General features: G+C 46.7%; 1 protein-coding gene across 6 annotated transcripts in view; it reads left to right on the top strand.

Moving 5' to 3' along the window:
• The window catches only part of CAPSL (calcyphosine like), a 40,003-nt gene that overhangs the window by 3,968 nt on the left and 16,716 nt on the right, over nucleotides 1-19,319 (top strand). For 3 of the 6 annotated variants that reach the window (XM_039911500.1, XM_029058920.2, XM_039911499.1), the window contains exons 2-4: nucleotides 9,737-9,799; nucleotides 12,189-12,191; nucleotides 18,200-18,336. In XM_039911500.1, the coding sequence (XP_039767434.1) occupies nucleotides 18,200-18,336 (137 nt within the window). In that variant the 5' untranslated portion in view covers nucleotides 9,737-9,799; nucleotides 12,189-12,191. Of the gene's footprint in view, nucleotides 1-299; nucleotides 388-9,736; nucleotides 9,800-12,188; nucleotides 12,192-18,199; nucleotides 18,337-19,319 lie in introns of those variants that run through there. The other 3 variants (XM_029058921.2, XM_029058926.1, XM_029058925.2) reach the window with 3 other exon arrangements.

The following is a 19,319-nucleotide window of genomic DNA, read 5'->3' as shown; positions in this document are numbered from 1 at the left end:
TGAATAAGCAGCAGTAATTCAGCTATTGTCATAGTAAAAGAAATCCGAGAGCTAAGTGCACATGAATGGCATAGAGGCATAACTCCAGCTCGCCTCTTCAGAACAGCAAACAATTCCGGTCTGTGCGGTAGGCTGTGATCTCCTTGCCAACCAGATTGTAAACTCAAATCTCCTGGAGAGGCGGAGCAGGGGCAAGATTGAAAGTGAGTCCTTCCAGTCAGCCTTTGGGGTTACCTCAGGCAATGAGCAATGACACTATTCAAGCCAATCAGAGCTGGAGGTGGGAGGGAGGAAGGGAAAGCAGGTGGGGGGGAAGAGGTAGGGAGTGCTCATAAGGGACCACTTTTCCTAGCTGGAGGAGAACTCGGCCTTAGGATCACTTGCCAGGTAAACCGCTTCGTCCGTTTGAGTGATTTGATAAGTGACATTGCTGATTCTCCCTCATCTACGGAATGAGCAGGGGATATACTCTCCTCTTAATGGGAAATCTCAAATTTAGAGGAGGCTTCTGTGTGGGTGCTGAGAGTAGTGTGCCTCAGTTAGGGTGGAGGAGCTCGCCAGAGACCAGTGGAGCTCTTGTAATCTCTGTAAACTGAGCCATGGCCTGGTGGTCTGAGGGTGCCCCAGGTTCTGAGCACTCTGCATTATGCCACCTGTCCATCCATCAGTGGTATTTATTGAGCACTTTCTATGCGCAGAGCACTGATCTAAGCTCTTGGAGAGTACAACAGATTTGATAGACACATTCCCTGCCCACAGGAGTTTACAGATTAGAGGGGGAGACAGATATTAAAATAAATTATGGATATGTACCTAAGTGCAACGGGACTGATGGTGAGTTTATACCCCTCTTCTTTCCCTCCCAGTTCTTAGTTTATTGACAGCTGGGGTTCATGGGGTAGGGGGATTCTCCAGGAACCAAAGGGAAGGGAAAGGGGTGAGGCCTTCCCTCACTAAACCCTTCTTGTCTCTTCTCCCGCTCCTTTGTGTCCCCCTGATTTATTCTCTTTATTCATTCCCCCTCCCAGCTCCAAGACACTCGTGTACATAGCTGTAATTTATATGTTTAGTAATATTGTCTGTCTTCCCCTCTAGGCTGTAGGCTTGTTGTGGACAGGGAATGGGTCTGTTTATTGTTGTACTCTCCCAAGCACCTAGTACAGTGCTTTGCATGTAGTAAGCGCTCAATCAATACAATTGAATGAATTATTGGTAGTTCTGTGTATGAACAAAGAATAGCGGAGCTTTGTGTGTGATGGGGAGGGGGAGGTCTGGGAGTTTGGTGGGGGAAACCTAGAGTGGCCATTCGTCCTGATGTATACAGGGCAGTCTGGTTTTCAGCTTGTCTGTCACCTGTCTGGTACAATTGTGGCACTAGGCACCTTTATGTCCAGTATTTGTATTCTAAGCACTCAGTTTCCCTTCACGCCAGCTCCTGCTACTGACTTTGAGGAGGACTTGGAAGCAGCGCCCATGTTCAAGGGCACCTGAGAGAGGAATGGAAAATCTCTGGAACCACTTGGGAACTCAGGGGTCCCCAGGAGAAATGCTCTATGTTGGAGTGGACATTCATGCGGAAGGCTCCTTCATTACATTTCTCTGCAGGCTCAGTATAACGCAGGAAGTGTCCTGTGTTTCTGGTAGCCACAAGGGCTGCCTCTGGCTATGTTGCCGGGAGGCTTGGCTGGTGAGACGGAGGGAGGAGGCCAAGTTCTGCCCATGGGGGAGCTAGAAATCCTCTGTGAACAGGAGAGGGGATGGGGACGTACAGCTTCATTGTAATTATCTGAAGGGCTTGACTGTCAGGTTCAGGGATAGTTTTGGAATGGAACTTAATGAATTGCATGTTCATCTCCTGGAAAATGTACTCCACAATATGGCCATTTGTGATACTGCTATGTTTTTGAGGAATATTACCCAGCTGTATCTTGGAGTGTCATCTGTGTGTATTCTCCAAGCATTCATGGTGGGGGTTGGTGGGGAGGTCACTAGAGACAGGATATGGGTGTACGGGGTACCCCAGGTTCTGAGCACCCCCCATTATATCAACCTTCCTTTCTCCCTTCCTGTTCTGACCTTACTGAAAGCCGGGGCTCGGTTGGTTGCGGGGCAAGACAGCAAGGGGAAGGAAAATGGGAGTTTGCATCATTATTGGTAGTTCTAAAGACTCAAACAAATGTCTGTTTTGTTATGGCAAATATCTAGGGTGATTGGGTCACCCACATACTAATTTGCTTTAGTATGTGGGTGATCCAAGCACCCTAATGGAAAACAGTGTGGTTGGGCTAGGTATCACTAGAAAAGGAAGAGGAAGTGGAGCTAATATTTCCTCTTCCCTCCTCCCCTAGCACCCCGTGACAGAATCAGAGGGCCAGAACAAGGACTTTGAGGGCCCACAATCACCCTCAACAGCCTTAGGGAGCTGAGGCTGGAGATGGTTTTTTGAAGCTCTTGGTTTTTTTCCAAGTTTTATGGCCAGGCATTGAAGGGAGTTGGGTGGCTTTGGACCTTCTTTGTCTCTCCTTTCTGGTGATGGGGGCGGGGAGGTGTGTGTCTATTAGTGATCGTTAAGGAAATTCTTGGCTGGCCGCCAGGCAGGAGGCTAAGCTCAGCTGTGGGAGGACAGAGCTCCAAAAGCTGCTACTTGGGAAAGGAAGCTCAAAGGTTACAGAACTGGAGGAAGTGTGGGTGGCAAAATGTAGGTAGCAGGAAACAATCTGACCTCATTCTTCTCTGAGAACCTCAAATTTCCAAACTTTACCCAAAAGGATAAAAGCCTTATGACAGTACAGCCTTTCGACTTCGAGCTAGTTTTGGCTCCAAGCAACTTCTTTTATCGGCTAAACAGCTATCCGTTTGAATGGATGTCACGGTGTAACATCAGAAAGCATCCTTTTAAAATGAGGAAATGGAAAGGAATATCTGGATGTTATTGTTGCAAAATTACCAAAGCCCAAAGAGTGCTTGAGAAACAGAGTGGCCTAGAGCTGGGAGTCAGAGGACCTGGGTCATTCATTCATTCAATAGTATTTACTGAGCGCTTACTATGTGCAGAGCACTGTACTAAGCGCTTGGAATGTACAAATCGATAACAGAGACAGTCCCTGCCCTTTGACGGGCTTACAGTCTAATCGGGGGAGATGGACAGACAAGAACAAAGGCAATAAATAGAATCAAGGGGAAGGACATCTCATTAAAACAGTATTCATTCATTCAATAGTATTTATTGAGCACTTACTATGTGCAGAGCACTGTACTAAGCGCTTGGGATGAACAAGTCGGCAACAGATAGAGACAGTCCCTGCCGTTTGACGGGCTTACAGTCTAATCGGGGGAGACGGACAGACAAGAACAATGGCACTAAACAGCGTCAAGGGGAAGAACATCTCGTAAAAACAATGGCAACTAAATAGAATCAAGGCGATGTACAATTCATTAACAAAATAAAAAATAAATAGAATCAGGGTGATGTACATCTTATTAACAAAATAAATAGGGTAATGAAGATAAATACAGTTAAGCGAATGAGTACAGTGCTGAGGGGATGGGACGGGAGAGGGGGAGGAGCAGATGGAGGGGGGGAGAAGAGGGTTTAGCTGCGGAGAGGTGAAGGGGGGGATAGAGGGAGCAGAGATAAAAGGGGAGCTCAGTCTGGGAAGGCCTCTTGGAGGAGGTGAGCTTTAAGTAGGGTTTTGAAGAGGGGAAGAGAATTAGTTTGGCAGAGGTGAGGAGGGAGGGAGGGCATTCCAGGACCGCGGGAGGACGTGGCCCAGGGGTCGACGGCGGGATAGGCGAGAACGGGGGACAGTGAGGAGGTGGGTGGCAGAGGAGCGGAGCGTGAGAAGTGGGCAGTGGAAAGAGAGAAGGGAGGAGAGGTAGGAAGGAGCAAGGTGATGGAGATCCTTGAAGCCTAGAGTGAGGAGTTTTTGTTTGGAGCGGAGGTTGATAGGCAGCCACTGGAGGTTTTTAAGAAGGGGAGTGACATGCCCAGAGCGTTTCTACACGAAGATGATCCGGACAGCGGAGTAAAGAATAGACTGGAGCAGGGAGAGAGAGGAGGAAGGGAGATCAGAGAGAAGGCTGACACAGTAGTCTAGCCGGGATATAACAAGAGCCTGTAGCAGTAAGGTAGCCGTTTGGGTGGAGAGGAAAGGGTAGATCTTGGCAATTATTATAAAGGTGAGACTGGCAGGTTTTGGTAACGGACTGGATGTGTGGGGTGAACGAGAGAGCCGAGTCAAAGATGACACCGAAGTTGCAGGCCTGAGAGAAGGGAAGGATGGTCGTACCATCCACGAAGATAGGGAAGTCAGGGAGAGGATAGGACTTGGGAGGGAAGATGAGGAGCTCAGTTTTGGTCATGTTGAGTTTTAGGTGGCGGGTAGACATCCAGGTAGAGACATCTTGGAGGCAGGAGGAGCTGCGAGCCTGAAGGGAGGGGGAGAGGACAGGGGCAGAGATGTAGATGTGTGTGTCATCTGCATAGAGATGGTAGTTGAAGCCGTGAGAGCGGATGAGTTCACCGAGGGAGTGAGTGTAAATGGAGAACAGAAGAGGGCCAAGAACTGACCCTTGAGGAACTCCAACAGTTAGAGGGGGAGGAGGCGCCCGCGAAGGAGACCGAGAATGACCGGCCAGAGAGATAAGAGGAGAACGGGGAGAGGACGGAGTCTGTGAAGCCAAGGTGAGATAAGGTGTGGAGGAGAAGGGGATGGTCGACAGTGTCAAAGGCAGCTGAGAGGTCAAGGAGGATTAGAATAGAGTAGGAGCCATTGGATTTGGCAGGAAGGAGGTCATGGGTGACCTTAGAGAGTGCAGTCTCGGAAGAGTGGAGGGGACGGAAGCCAGATTGGAGGGGGTCCAGGCGAGAATGGGAGTTAAGAAATTCTAAGCAGTGAGTGTAGATGACTCGTTCTAGGATCTTGGAAAGGAAGGGTATTAGGGAGATAGGGAGATAACTGGAAGGGGAAGTGGGGTCGAGAGAGGGTTTTGTGGGATGGGAGAGACATGGGTATGTTTGACGCAGAGGGGAAGAAGCCATTGGAGAGTGAGTGGTTAAAGATAGAAGTTAAGGAGGGGAGGAGGGCAGGGACGATGGTTTTTATAAGGTGAGTGGGAATGGGGTCCGAGGCACAGGTGGAGGGGGTGGCACTTGCGAGGAGGGAGGAGATCTCGGAGGATACTGCAGGGAAGGATGGGAAAGTAGGGGAGAGGGTTGGGGGCGTGGGGGAGGCAGGAGGGGGAGAGGTGACTTTGGGGAGCTCAGACCTGATTGTGTTAATTTTTGTGATGAAGTAGGTGGTCAGATCATTGGGGTGAGGGATGGGGGAGGGGGAGGAACAGGGGGCCTAAGGAGAGAGTTAAAGGTCCGGAACAATTGGTGGGGGTGACAGGCATGGCTGTCGATGAGGGAGGAGAAGAAGTTTTGCCTGGCGGAGCAGAGGGCAGAGTTAAGGCAGGAAAGGATAAATTTGCAATGTATGAGGTCGGCTTGGTGCTTGGACTTTTGCCAGCAGCGCTCGGCAGCTCGAGCATAGGAGTGTAGGAGGCGGACAGAGGCAGTGACCCAGGGCTGTGGGTTAGTGGAGCGAGAGCGGCGGAGGGAAAGGGGGGCGAGAGAGTTGAGTTGAGTAGAGAGGGTGGAGTTCAGAGTGGTGACCTGATCATCGAGAGTGGAAAGAGAGGACGGGGGGCGAGATGGGGAGAGATGCTTTTGGAAAGACGGATGGGATCAAGAGAGCGGAGTTCTCTGTGGGGGAGTAGCGAAGATTTGCAGGGGGAGGGAGTGTGAGAGATGAGGCAGGTGAGAAGGTTATTGTCTGAGAGAGGGATTTCAGAGTTGGTGAAGGAGGAGGTAGTGCAGTGGTAGGGGATGATGAGATCGAGGGTGTGACCAAGTCGGGCTCTGCAGGTTCCCTGCTGTGTAACCTTATTTAGATCTCTGTGCCTCCATTTTCTCAACTGTAAAATGGTGACTCAATACCTGTTCTCCCTTCTGCATAGACTGTGAGCCCCTTGTGGGGCAGGAATTGTTTCTGGCCTGATTATTTTGTACCTACCCTAGCAGCTCTTGGCATATCACTGTTATCAAAGGGCAAAACTTGCCCTTCTGACTCATGCTTATGGAAACTGCTGTCTCACTTTTGGTGGCTTAGGAGCCAGAAAAGACACGCCCCCTCCCCCCCTCCCCCCCACCCGATTGAGGACTCTGCCCATCGTCGCAGGCTTGCAAATATCCACCATCGGCTGTTAGGTGCTCTCTGTATTTCCTATAGTGCATATTAGCAATATTTTGTTGCAAGTGCTCTTTATTTCTAAAACAGGAGAATCCTAGCAAGCCACCCTGAGGCTATTTAACAGCTCCCGGGCTGTGGATTTGAGTGAAAAATGAGTTATCAAAGCCCCCGCAGGGAAAACAGTGGGGATTCTGTGGGCTAACAGAGCTTTTGGCTTAATTTGGGCTGCCTATATGGCTGCCTATCATCCTTTGCCGAGATCTGACCACTGACACAGGGGCTTTGGATATAGAGAAAAATAGCAGTGGAGTGTTCCGCACACAGTGGGTACTCAGTTCAGTGCTGTGCAAACTGGAGGTGCTCAGTAAATACTCTTGGATGAGTGAACAATAGAAACTCTTTAAAATGAAGGTCCCCTGGTTCATGGGATCCTCTGTACTATTTGTTAAACTCATGGTCATGGACGGGGCTAAATGATTTGTCTACACAATTCAAGCCTCATTGACCTAGAGGAGCATAGCATGACCTTATTGAAAGAACATAGGGCTAGAGGTCAGGAGATCTGGGTTCTAGTTTTGGCTCTACTTCTCACCTGCTGTGTGACCTTGGGCAAGTCACGTAAAATTTCTCTATGCCTCTTTCCTCACCTGCAAAATGAGACCTACTTAAACTGTGGGACCTAGGTGGGACAGGTCTGATCTGATTGTATCGTGCTTGGTGCAAATGCTTAACAATTACCACAGTTATTATCATCGTTTCTTTGGCCTCCATGATCTTGAATATTTTAGTTGAGTCTTTTGGTCTGAAATATCTGGATAATGGAGGCGGATGCTTACTTTTTGACCTCTGTTTTCTAGTTTGTACTCTAGACTGTAAACTCATTATGAGCAGGGGATCTGTCCATTTATTGTTATATTGTATTCTCCCAAGCGCTTAGTACAGTGTTCTGCACACAGCGTTCATTAAATACAATTAAATGTATGAATGCACAAGGAGCCCAACTCAGTCCAGCCAACCACATGGCTGTGTGTCTGTCTCTGAGAGAAAACTGTCTTTGGGTAAAATCAGTCCCCAAAGGGAGGTCTCTGAGGGAGACCATCCTCAGGGGGAAGCTATGCAGAGATAAGTATTGGCCAGGATGTGTAAGGAGGAAGAACAGTTGGGAGTGGTTTCATTCCTTCCTTCCTCTGAGGTAGCCAAGCTGGAATTCCCTCCTCAGGAAAGCATCTCAACTATTTTCCCAGGGTGGGTCAGGTGGGGCCAGGCAAAAGCCCACATGGGGCTAGTCCTGAATGAGCCCATTCTTTGCAAAGCCTATAACTTTTCCTAGGTCATTGAGCATTAGATTGCAAACTCTTTGAGGTTAAGGACTGTGTCTTTGACTTTCATCAACCTAATATGTGTGCAGTGTACACTACGCTGTCAGTTGCTCACCACATGACGTAGTGTCTAGAGCTCGGGCCTGGGAGCAGAAGGTCATGGGTCCTAATCCCGGCTCTGCCTCTTGTCTGCTGTGTGACTTTGGGCAAGTTGTTCTTCTCTGGGCCTCGGTTACCTCATCTGTAAAATGGGGATTGAGACTGTGAGCCCCATGTGGGACAGGGACTGTGCCCGACCCATATTACTTGTCTACCCCAGCACTTAGTACAGTGCCTGACACATAGTGAACATTTAACAAATGCCACAATTATTATTATTATTATTAATGCTCTGTACAGAGAGGATAGTCAGTACAATGCTCTTGACACAGTAGCTACTCAGTGCAGTGCCCTGCACAAAACAGATGACCAAAACAGGGCTTTGCATACAGAAGACAGTCAGTATAGACCTCTTGATACAATAGCTACCTAGAAAAGCACTCTACACACCATAGGTGCCCAGTACAGTGCTCTGCATACAGTAGACACTCAATAGTACTAACGAATGGATGAAAATGCTAAGGAATATCTAAAAAGCAAAGAACTATTTTCATCCCAGGGTTGCTAACATTTTTTGCTATTGCGCTGTCACATGAGCCTACACTCTTCATTCCTTCTCATCCAACACATATTCCCTCCATGTGCTGATGTAACGGTTGCCACAAAAATACAAATTGTCAAGTCTATGGTGTTTCCAGTGACAATGTGTGAATCTGAAAGCTGGACAGTGGAAAAAACAGGGTAGAAAGAACATCGATTCTTTGGAAATGTTATTGGAGAAGGCTTTTGTGAATACGATGGACTGCCTGAATCGCAAATGAATGGATTTTGGAGGAAATTAAGCCAAAGTGGCCTTTGGAAGGCTAAATGACTCAACTAAGCATATTCTGGACACATAATCAGGAGGACTAATTCCCTGGAGAAGACACTAATGCTAGGAAAAGTCCAGGGAAAATGTGGAAGAAGCAGACCAGCAGCTACATGGATAGAGACCATAACGACAATGGAAGAACCGTTAGGTTGAGGATTATGGCAGAGGACAAGAAGTTCTGGGAGAAAGTATATCCATAAAGTCACTTTGAATTAAAAACAACTCGATGGCACTTGATAAATTACTCCTCTTTGCTTTCATACTCTTGAAACTATTGCATTAAAATTGTATTTGGGCCAGGAACCTGTAGAAAATAAAACACTCAAATCATTCTGATTATGTTGTATCTCCCCAGAACTCTTTTTTATGGTATTTAAGTGCTCACCCTGTGTCAGGCATTTTACTAAGCACTTGGGGTAGATATAAGATAATCAAGTTGGACACAATCCATGTCCCACATCGAACTCACTGTCTTAATCTGTTTTACAGATGAGGTCACTGAAGCACAGAAAAGTTAAGTGACTTTTAAGTGACAGAGCTGGGATTAGAATCCAAATTAGAACCCGGGTCCTCTGATTCCCAGGCTTGTACTCTTTCCTCTGGGCAATACTCCTCTTCAGGTGTTGATTGACTTCATGATTTTTCATCTTGTCTAAAAATCTCTCCCAGCTGCACTGAAGAGAACTTACAAACCTCTAGTTTTGCCTTACAATTTGAATTTTTATCCCTTTTAGTATTTGTTCAATGGCGGTGTGGCTTAGTGGAAAGAGCAAAAGACTGGAGAGAGCACATGTTCTAATCTAACTCCACTGTTTGTCTACTGTGTGACCTTGGGCAAGTCAGTTAGATTTTCTGGGCCACCATTTCCTCATCTGTAGAAATGGGAATTAAATACCTTTCCTCCCTCCCATTTAGATTACGAGTCCCATGTGAGACAGGACTCTGTCCAACCTGATTATCTTTTTTTCTACAGTGCTTGGCAAATAAATACTTCAACACCACAATTATTATAATTATTATTATTAGGTACTGAAATACTATAGTTTAATTCCACTGCCATTGGCTACGTAGGATGTAGAAGATTAGCCTGATGGTACAAGTTAAAAAGCCCTACACTTTCCTCTTAAATATCTGGATATTCCAGGCAAAATTTAGGTTGGTCTGTGTGATCCAGGAAACTTCCTCAATTCATCATGTCCATTTGTTTTTAGAGACTGTATCAACATTTTATCTTCCCTCAAGCTGAGTGGTGTTGGTGTTTGCAGCCTTAACAGGTGAGTCAGATATTGTTTTCCTCTGTTACTTTTTGGGTGTGGTTTTAGGAGAATATCAGAGTTTGCAGAGCAGAGCCCTGTACTGTTTCTCTGTCTTCTAGCACGAAGGCAAAGACTGTCAGTGAGCTTGATTTCTTCCAGAGTCCCAGGGTACTCTGTGAGAGTAAACCAGGTGCTTAAGGGAGAAATACTCTCTTTTCCAAATTAGAGTGGGTCCATTTAGTGGACAAGGAATGTGTCTATCCCACTTGATTTGTTTTCAATCATTCGTACTTATTGAGTACTTAGTGTGGAGAGCACTGTACTAAATGCTTGGGAGAGAATAATAGAAAAGAGTTGGCAGACATGTTCCCTGCCTATAATGAGCTGGTACTTTCCCAAAACCGTAGTACCGTGCTCTGCACGCATTAAGTGCTCAATAAATACCACTGATTGATTCATGTGGTACTCATGTGGATCAAGTAGTCCCATAGATAGCAACAGTGAATGGAACAGTCTTCTAGAGGTCAGGAAGGAGCAAGTCTCCTCCCAAAGTGTCCAACTCTCTATCAGGGTGGGACTGTGCCAATTCATAATTCATGGCATAACTGGGTGGAGCCAGTTACACCAGAGCAGCAGCTCTTCGGCCTGCCCCATCTGCTATTCCAAAAGGGCCAGAGAAAGGATTCTCCTCTTTGACAGAGGGCCTGACCCATGAATTATGAACAGAGATATTCTCCATGGGAGTGGGACTCCTCATACAGCTCATTTCTGCATCAGTCTGCTTGCTGATATGCCTGTGTCCCCTTCCCAGTCCATATTTCACTCTACTGCCAAGGTCATTTTTCTAAATTATCATTCTGTATACATCTTTAATTTCTCCCAAACTTCCAGTGGTGGCCTATTCCTCTCTTCATCGCACCAAATCCCCTGTCCAGTGACTGGTTTTTAAGCACTCAATCAGCATTCTTTCCTACTTTTTTTTAAATGCTATTTGTTAAGCACTTGCTATATGCTATGCCCTGTACTAAGCACTGGGGTGGATACCTTTGCTCTACCCACCTCTCCCCGCCCCACAGCATTTGGGTGTATATATGTACATATCTATAATTCTATTTATATTGATGCCTGTTTACTTGTTTTGATATGTCTCCCCCTTTCTAGACTGTAAGCCCGGTGTGGGCGGGGATTTTCTCTATTGCTGAATTGTACTTTCCTAGGTCTTAATACACAGTGCTCTGCTTACAGTAAGCGATCAATAAATACAGTTGAATGAACGAATGAATACAAGATAATCGGGGGGGACACAGTCTCTACCCCACCAGTCTAAATCCTCACTTTTACAGATGAGGTAACTGAGGCACAGATGATGTGAAGTGACTTGCCAAAGGTCACACATCAGACAAGTGGTGCGGCTAGAATTAGAACCCTGCTCTCGTGACTCCCAGGCCCTTTCTTGCTCTTTCCGGTAGGCCATGCTGCTTCTCAACTTGATCACTCTTCTCTCCCATTACGCCTTTTAGTCTGTAAACTCCCTGTGGGTGGGGAATGTGCCTACCAACTCTGTGGTGGTGTACTCTCCCAAGTGCTTTGTTCAGTGTTCTGCACACAGTAAGATCCCAAAATACCACTGATGATCATTGTTCCTCATTCCAGTCTCCCCTGCCACTGACCTCTTGCTCACATCCTCCCCTTCTGCTTAGAACTCCTTTCCCCTTTCCATCCAGCTGATCACAGCCCTCTCCATCTTCTAAGCCCTTCTGGCATCACAAGTCCTCCAGGAGGTCTTTCCCAATTAATTTACATGACCCACAATTGCCCCTTTATCAGTTCTGCACCACCTAAACAATCGAGTATTCACCACCTCCAAGGCACTTATGTTCACATTGAAGGGCAATGGCCCACACCGCTTTGTGAATTAAACTCCCAGACAGGTAAAAGGACCTAGGTTCTAATCCTGCCTCTGCCACTTGTCTGCTGGGTGACCTTGGGCAAGTCAAGACCTGGCACATAATGAGCATTTAATAATTACTGTGGTATTTGTTAACTGCTTTGGTCTCTGAAAAGATTTGAGAGTTTCCAATCAGAGCCGAAATGATCCAGAATAGTGGGTTTTTGAAGTTTGTCCCCTCCCAGGCCTCACTTCCCCTAAAATCCCTGCCTCCTTTTCATTCCTCTTGTTCTAAATGAGAAGTTGGCATTTCTGCTTATATACTGTATTACTACAGTATATACCCTAGCTGTAATTTATTTCACTTTCTCTCTCCCTTGCTGATTTCCAGCTTCTTGAGGGCAGGGATTATGTGTACTAATTTCAGTATGCATACGGTGTTCTTAGTACGCTAATTTACAGACAGTAGGCATTCGGTAAGTTTAAAGACTAAGTTTTAAAAAAGCATCAGTGGTTAAGAAGGTTAATTCTAGTATCCTAGAGTTCCTGCACACATTTCTCTTCCATTAGGTAACTCAAGGCAAACACTTTTTGTAAATTAACGTGATCAATCAATTCTGGTGTTATGTTTGGAAAGCAGTTTACATAGCAAGAAAATTCAATAACTTTATTGGGCCAAAGGAAGTTTTGGCTGAAAGGGGAATTTTGATCAATTCTAGTTTTACTAGTTAAATATAACACCGACCCCCGCAGAAGTCAGACTTCTTTGTTTTGAAGTGTAACAAGGGTGGAATCTTGGTCCCAACCCGTGCCACGCATCCTGGTCACTAGAGGAAAGAGCATGGGTCCGGGAGTCAGAAGAATCAGGTTCTAGTCGCAGCTCTGCCCTTGGCCTACTGGGTGTGACTTTGAGCAAGTCACTTAACTATTCTGAGCCTCAGTTTCCCCTTCTGTAAAATAGGGATCAGGTAATTGGTCTCCCTTCCTCCTAGACTGTGAACCCCAGGTGGGACAGATTGCATCCAACCTGATTATCTGCCATCTACTCTAGTACTTAGCATGTTGTAAGAGCTTAATGTATTTCTCAATGATTATCAAAGAGGGTCTGATTGGCTGGGGTGGAGAAGGAAAATAGCATCACCAGCTCTGTCCCACTTTGGAGACAGGATCACTCACCGTTTGGTCAAGTTTTTGTTTTAAACTGTTAGAGCATGGGCTTGGGAGTCAGAGGTCGTGAGTTCTAATTATGCCTCCACCACTTGTCAGCTGTGTGACTTTGGGCAAGTCACTTAGCTCCTCTGTGCCTCAGTTACCTCATCTGTAAAATGGGGATTAAGATGGTGAGCCCCACATGGGACAACCTAATTACTTGGTATCTCCCCCAGCGCTTAGAGAAGCAGCGTGGCTCAGTGGAGAGAGCACAGGCTGGGGAGTCAAAGATCATGATTTCAAATCCTGACTCTGCCGCTTGTCAGCTGTGTGACTTTGGGCAAGTTACTTAACTTCTCTGTGCCTCAGTTACCTCATCTGTAAAATGGGCATGAATTCTGTGAGCCCCACATGGGACAATCTGATCATCTTGTATCCTCTCCAGCACTTAGAACAGTGCTTTGCATATAGTAAGTGCTTAACAAATGCCATCCTTATTATTATTATTATTATTATTAGACCAGTGCTTGGCACATAGTAAGTGCTTAACAAACACCACCATTATTATTATTAGTTAACTTTGAAGTCCAGCTGGATCTGGGTGGGAAACAGGGGCTTCCCCAGCACAATTTGAAGCCATAGTTCTTTCGCTGGATGGGTGATGATGCTTGCAGCTTGCAGTTTGGGGATGGGAGGAGTGGAAGAGAGAGAAGGGGGCAGGGGAGGGAGAGGGAGAAAAAGAGAGAGTGAATGAGTCTTATGGAGGGGGCAGAACTGAATGGAATTCAGCAGTTTCCAACCCTGGAACTCTGAGCACAGGTCATACATGCCACCCAGAGGTGGGCCAGGAGGCTGGAGGTAGAACCTGGGGCTGGGACATGGAAGATGACGACTGGGGAGGGTGGGCTTAGGAGAGGGGGTGGAAGGTGGGGCTGGAGGTGGGGTGGGGAGGGGAGACAGACATATTCCTGATCCTGTGGAAGGAACAAACGAGACACATGTATAAATTATGAGTAAAGTATATTGAGACTGTCATGCACCCTCTCTACTCTCTTCCCTCCGATTCCCAAAAGTATCTCCAAAAGGCGCCTTTCCATTTCCCCTGCCACCCTGTCCTTCCTCTTGGTCCTGCTGGAGACAGCTGTCTTTTGCCCTCTTTGGCCCTTTCCATTGTGGAATTGTCATGAGATGAATTATTCCTTAGAGGGGATGAGGCTCTCAGCTGGTAGAGAGACAGTAAAGAATGCCAAGAGAACTGTTAGTCCCTTAATTCACTTATGCTTGGGTAGTCTCACGTAAATAGAGTGAAAACGACTTCAGTTCTTTTTCTTGTTGATTATTGTGATGGCTATGTTCAGTACTTGGTTTTATGTCTATTCTACTGTTGATGGTCCTTCACCTCATTTTACAGATTTAAGCCCTAGGCCAGAGGGGCAGTAGAGTCAGTCTATGGTTTATGAGAATAATCAATCAACTGTATTTATTGAGCACTTACTGTGTGCAGAACACTGTACTAAATGCTTGGGAAGGTATAATATAAGCAAATTGGTAGATATGTTTTCTGCCCACATGTGTACAGTTTAGAGAGGACCTTACAGTCTAGAGGGAAGTAGATTATGCTACTATATCTTTACTATAGACACATTAGTTTTACTATTGGTGATTTGAAAGGTACAAGATAATCAGGTTGGACACAGTCCCTCTCCCACATGGGCTCGCATTCTTGATCCCCATTTTGTAGGTGAGGCATGGAGGAGTTAGGTGATTTGCCCAAGGTAACACAGCGGACAAGTGGCAGAGCTGGAATTAGAACCCCAGTCCTACTGACTTCCAGGCCCATACTTTATCCACTCGGTCATGCTCCTTTGTTGGATGTGAAGGAGGAGAGAGAACATAGGCCAAGGGTCGGCAGTGAGTTGTGAGATGGAGAGGATACAGTGAGTAGGTTGGTGTTAAAGGAATGAGGTTTGTGGGTTGTGTTTCAGTGAGATAAGGTAGGAGTGAGATGGTTGAGTGCCTTAAAGGGGAAGATAAAGTGTCAGTTAAACAATTAATTGATGGTGCAATTGATTCTATGCATAAGTGTTGAGGGAGCTTAAGTCCTCAAGGTAGTGGATGTGACTTGGGTTGTTGGGAGTAAATCATGGAAGGTGTGTTCGAGGAATTTGGCTTATAGGAGAGCTATGAACATGGGGAAAGTTATGGTGTAGGGGGAGGAAAGGTTGCTGCTTCCTTCTCTTCTTCTCCTTGCTTTTTCTCTGGCTTTCTCATTTACCTCCTCGTTCATTTCTTTCTCCTTTTCCTCCAGTGCCACTGCTTTCACTCACCAACCCATTGTCTTTTGGTGCCACCTCCACCACTTGTCAGCTGTGCGATCTTGGGCAAGTCATCTCACTTATCCAGGCCTCGGTTGCCTCATCAGTAAAATGGGGATTGATTCTGTGAGCCTTTTGTGGGTCTTGGTTTTGTTCCCAACCTGATTAGCTTGTATCTACCCCAGTGCCTGATACATAAGTGCTTAACAAAGCCCATTAAAAAAAACACAAAACTGCCCTCTTCCACTAACCAAACTGGCCATAGTTAGTAGCTAGTAACTACCCATGCCACCTGATCACACAGACATGCCTAAACTAGCCCTTTAGAACCAAAGATGGGAGTTTCCAATGCTGCTGGGTACTGTTTTTCCAGCTATGCCCCAAATTCCCATCCCTGCCTTGGGAAGCCAGCTTAACCATAGTTGGACAAATCTCCCCCAAAGGGATGACTGCCCCCTCTAATATGGGACATCTGGACACTTACTGGATTGTCTGATTAGATAATATAGGACAGATTCTGAGGCTTGGAAATGATAGGTCACTGAGGGAAACTTTCCAAAAATTAGTACCCGAAGCTCCTTTCAGTCATATTGAGCACTTACTGTGTGCGGAACACTGAACCGAGCCCTCGGGAGAGTACGATACAACAATAAACAGATACATTCCCTGCCCACAACTAGTTTACAGTCTAGAGACCTGTGCTAATATAGCTTTCTTAGTGTCTGTGTAGGGGAGAGTCTTCAAGACCTGAAGATGAGGCAGCCTACTGGAAGGAGGGAAGTGAGAGGACAGAGCTGGAAAATGTCCTCAGGTCTGCAACAGGCAGAAACTTAGTAGGGGAAGGGGATTGAATTGTGAAGCACTCTGGGGTAGATGAATTATCCAAGAAGAAAAAGAGGCCACAAAAAACCTCTGCTAATTATTAGGAGACAATTAATTTGCCCTTTTCCTAGTACTGATTTCCAGAAGGTGTGAACCACCTACAGAAGAAGCTTTGATTTTAAAGGTGAATTGAAAGGGTCTGAGTGTCCACAGGGCTATCCTTTCACTGTCTGAAATTTAGGAGTGACTGGTGAGGAGAAAAGTGGTCAGGGGGAGGAAGCTCGTGTCCATTCCACAGTGGAAGCAGCTCTCTCTCCAGCCCCAGCTTCGTAGAATGCGTTTTGGGAGGAAATTTTTTGTTTTCCCTCATTTGACTTTGATCTGCTCAGCCAGTGGATTCCCCTGGTGCCACATACAACTTCATTTTGAATCTAGGAAAGGCAAAATAACATTGTTTCAAATAGAGCAAGAATTCCTTCCCTAAAAGAGAGGAGGGGTACTGGATATACCACTCTGCAACTGTCCATCAGGCAGGCTCAGGGTCAATACACGGCTAGCATAGTTGTATTTATTTTTCAATTTATACCCTACCTAGCCCTTATGCCTGTTTGCAGAATCGACTCTACAGTCCACTTATTTATCCTGATTACTCTCTTTGTGAATATTTTCATAATTTACATAGTTTTCACCAGACTTCTTGTTTCGTTTTGTTCTCTTGCTTTGCTGTCTCCCCCGTTTAGACTGTGAACCCGTTATTAGGCAGGGATTGTCTCAGTCTGTTGCTGAATTGTACATTCCAAGCGCTTAGTACAGTGCTCCGTACATAGTAAGCGCTCAATAAATACGAATGAATGAATGAAGACCTGGTAAGCCCCTCAGAGTTTCCTAAGTCAGTCATTTGAGTGACTTTGAAGGGCTGCCTTGTTTTTCTTCCACGAAGCACAAGGTGGCACCCAAAGACAATGGAAAATGCAGATTTGGGCTCTGAAGATGTGTTGCAAGGTATTTCTCTTTCTTCGTGGTTAGTCTGATTCTGCCTCCTCATCCCCTAAAGGACACACCAGGGTGGTCTCTGCATTTCAACGGCCCTGGACATTCTCCTCCAATGGTTCTTCTACCTCAATACATCTTCTCTCTGGCTGAATGAAGTTGTACTGAAGTAGAGGAGAGTATCAGAGAGGCAGTGTCTCTCCCACGGATGCTCAGACGGGACATTCACATTTCTTCCTCTTCCTTTTCTCCTTCCTCCATCCTGATTCCCTTCACTTGCCTCCCTGGCATGTTTCCACGACCTCTTTTCACCCTGATCCCGGCGGCCCTGCTTGGTCTGGCTCTCTTCCCCAAGTTTTTCGGCTCAGAAGTGGTCAGTTCAGTTATGCTGTCCCAAGCACTTAATACAGTGCTCTGCACACACTAGGTGCTTAGTAAATACCATTGATTGATTGACTGAAGGATTAGAGAGGCCCTAGGTTGTGTGTGTTTGTGTGGGTATATGTCAGGTGGATGGCAGCGTGGCTCAGTGGAAAGAGCACGGGCTTTGGAGTCAGGGCTCATGAGTTCGAATCCCAGCTCTGCCACTTGTCGGCTGTGTGACTGTGGGCAAGTCACTTAACTTCTCTGTGCCTCAGTTCCCTCATCTGTAAAATGGGGATTAAGACTGTGAGCCCCACGTGGGACAACCTGATTTCCCTATGTCTACCCCAGCGCTTAGAACAGTGCTCGGCACATAGTAAGCGCTTAACAAATACCAACATTATTATTATTATTATTATTATTGGAAGGGAGGAGAATTTTTCTACTCTCCACTCTTGTACTTGAGTCAGCTGAAGACGACAGCTGGATGGATCTGCAAATGAGAAATCAGATTTGGACCAATTTCTCCCTGCAGAACCATCTTTGTAGAGGGGTGGAAGTTGGTGAGCAGATTCTTCAGCTGTAGTGAGTTCTTCATGAATTGAAGGCAGTAATGGTCTACCAAATTGATTGCATTTATACTCTCCCAAGTGATTAGCACCTTGCTCTGCACAGAGTGAGTGCTTAGTGAAACCTACTAACTGAATGATTCAGGACTGTGAATTCAGACTCAAGCCCCTAAACCCGCCATAGCGAGGCACGGCGTGGAAGTGGATTGGGGAAATTCAGAGGGCCAGGGTTGGTGGCAGAGGATGTCCTGTAGTGCAGAGGGTGGGGCTGGGCGGCTGCTTCTAACTGGCACCCCGACGGCTTTGTTTGCCCTTGTTCTAGATGGCTGGCACAGCAAGGCATGACCGAGCGATGGCGATCCAGGCCAAGAAGAGCCTCGCGCAGGCGACGGACCCCATCGAGAAGCTCCGGCTCCAGTGCCTAGCCCGGGGGTCAGCCGGCATCAAGGGCCTCGGCAGGTAAGGGGACTAAGTCTGGCAATGGTCTGGAGGGGTCAGTCGTTCACACAGCCCCCCACCCTGAGTCCAGTCCGCACCGTTGGCCCACGTGGCTTAGCAGAAAGATCACAGGCCTGGGAATCCGGGAGCCAGCTGCCAGTTCAAATCCCAGCTGTGTCATTCACCTGCTCTGTGACCTTGGGCAAGTCGCTTACATTCTCCGTGCCTCAGTTTCCCCACCTGTAAAATGGGGAATCGATACCTCCCCTCCCTTCCTCTTCAGCTGTGTGGGACAGGGTCGGGGTTGATGTGCTCATCTCATACCCACCCCACCACTTAGCACAGTGCTTGGCACAAAGTAAGTGCTTATCAGTACAGTCTGAGCGACAGTGAGTCGCCGCTGCACGTACAAAGCTGCAGACTGGTAAAAGGACAGAAGGTATATTGAGTTGATGCTTTGAATGTGACTTCCAATAAAGTCCTTTCTTTCCACTTGATGCAGTGATCTGGTTGTGCGTACTTTCTGAGATGAACGGGGTGGGTTGGGGTTTCCTCAGAGCTGTTGGGGGATAGCAATTAGTGGCTCAAGGCTGAGATGTAAATGTTTAATTTGGGATTCTTTGCTCCCAAGGGAACATACAGAGTCATCCTGAATAATTCTCTGGGCTTACTGAAGCTGCCTGTCTCTGCAAGGCAATTGGCTGACCAGTGAGCCTTCTGTCTCAAACCTCCACAGGCTCATTGCCCATCACTTTTTTCAGGGGCTCCTGCCCCTCAAGGATGGGATAAGAAGCAGCACAGACCCTGGAAGTCAGAAGACCTGGTTTCTAGTGCCGGCTCCATCACTTGACTGCTGTGTGACCTTGGGCAAGTTGCTTCTCTGAGCCTGTTTCCTCATCTGTACAATGGGGATTCCCTCTATTTTGACCGTGAAGCCTTATGTGGGACAGGGATTGAGTCTGACCTGATTAACTTCTACCTGCCCCATGCTTAGTACAGTGCTT

This window comes from Ornithorhynchus anatinus, chromosome 3, assembly GCF_004115215.2.
Source record: "Ornithorhynchus anatinus isolate Pmale09 chromosome 3, mOrnAna1.pri.v4, whole genome shotgun sequence".
Lineage (NCBI taxonomy): Eukaryota > Metazoa > Chordata > Mammalia > Monotremata > Ornithorhynchidae > Ornithorhynchus > Ornithorhynchus anatinus.
This window is presented reverse-complemented; position numbering and strand designations above follow the sequence as displayed.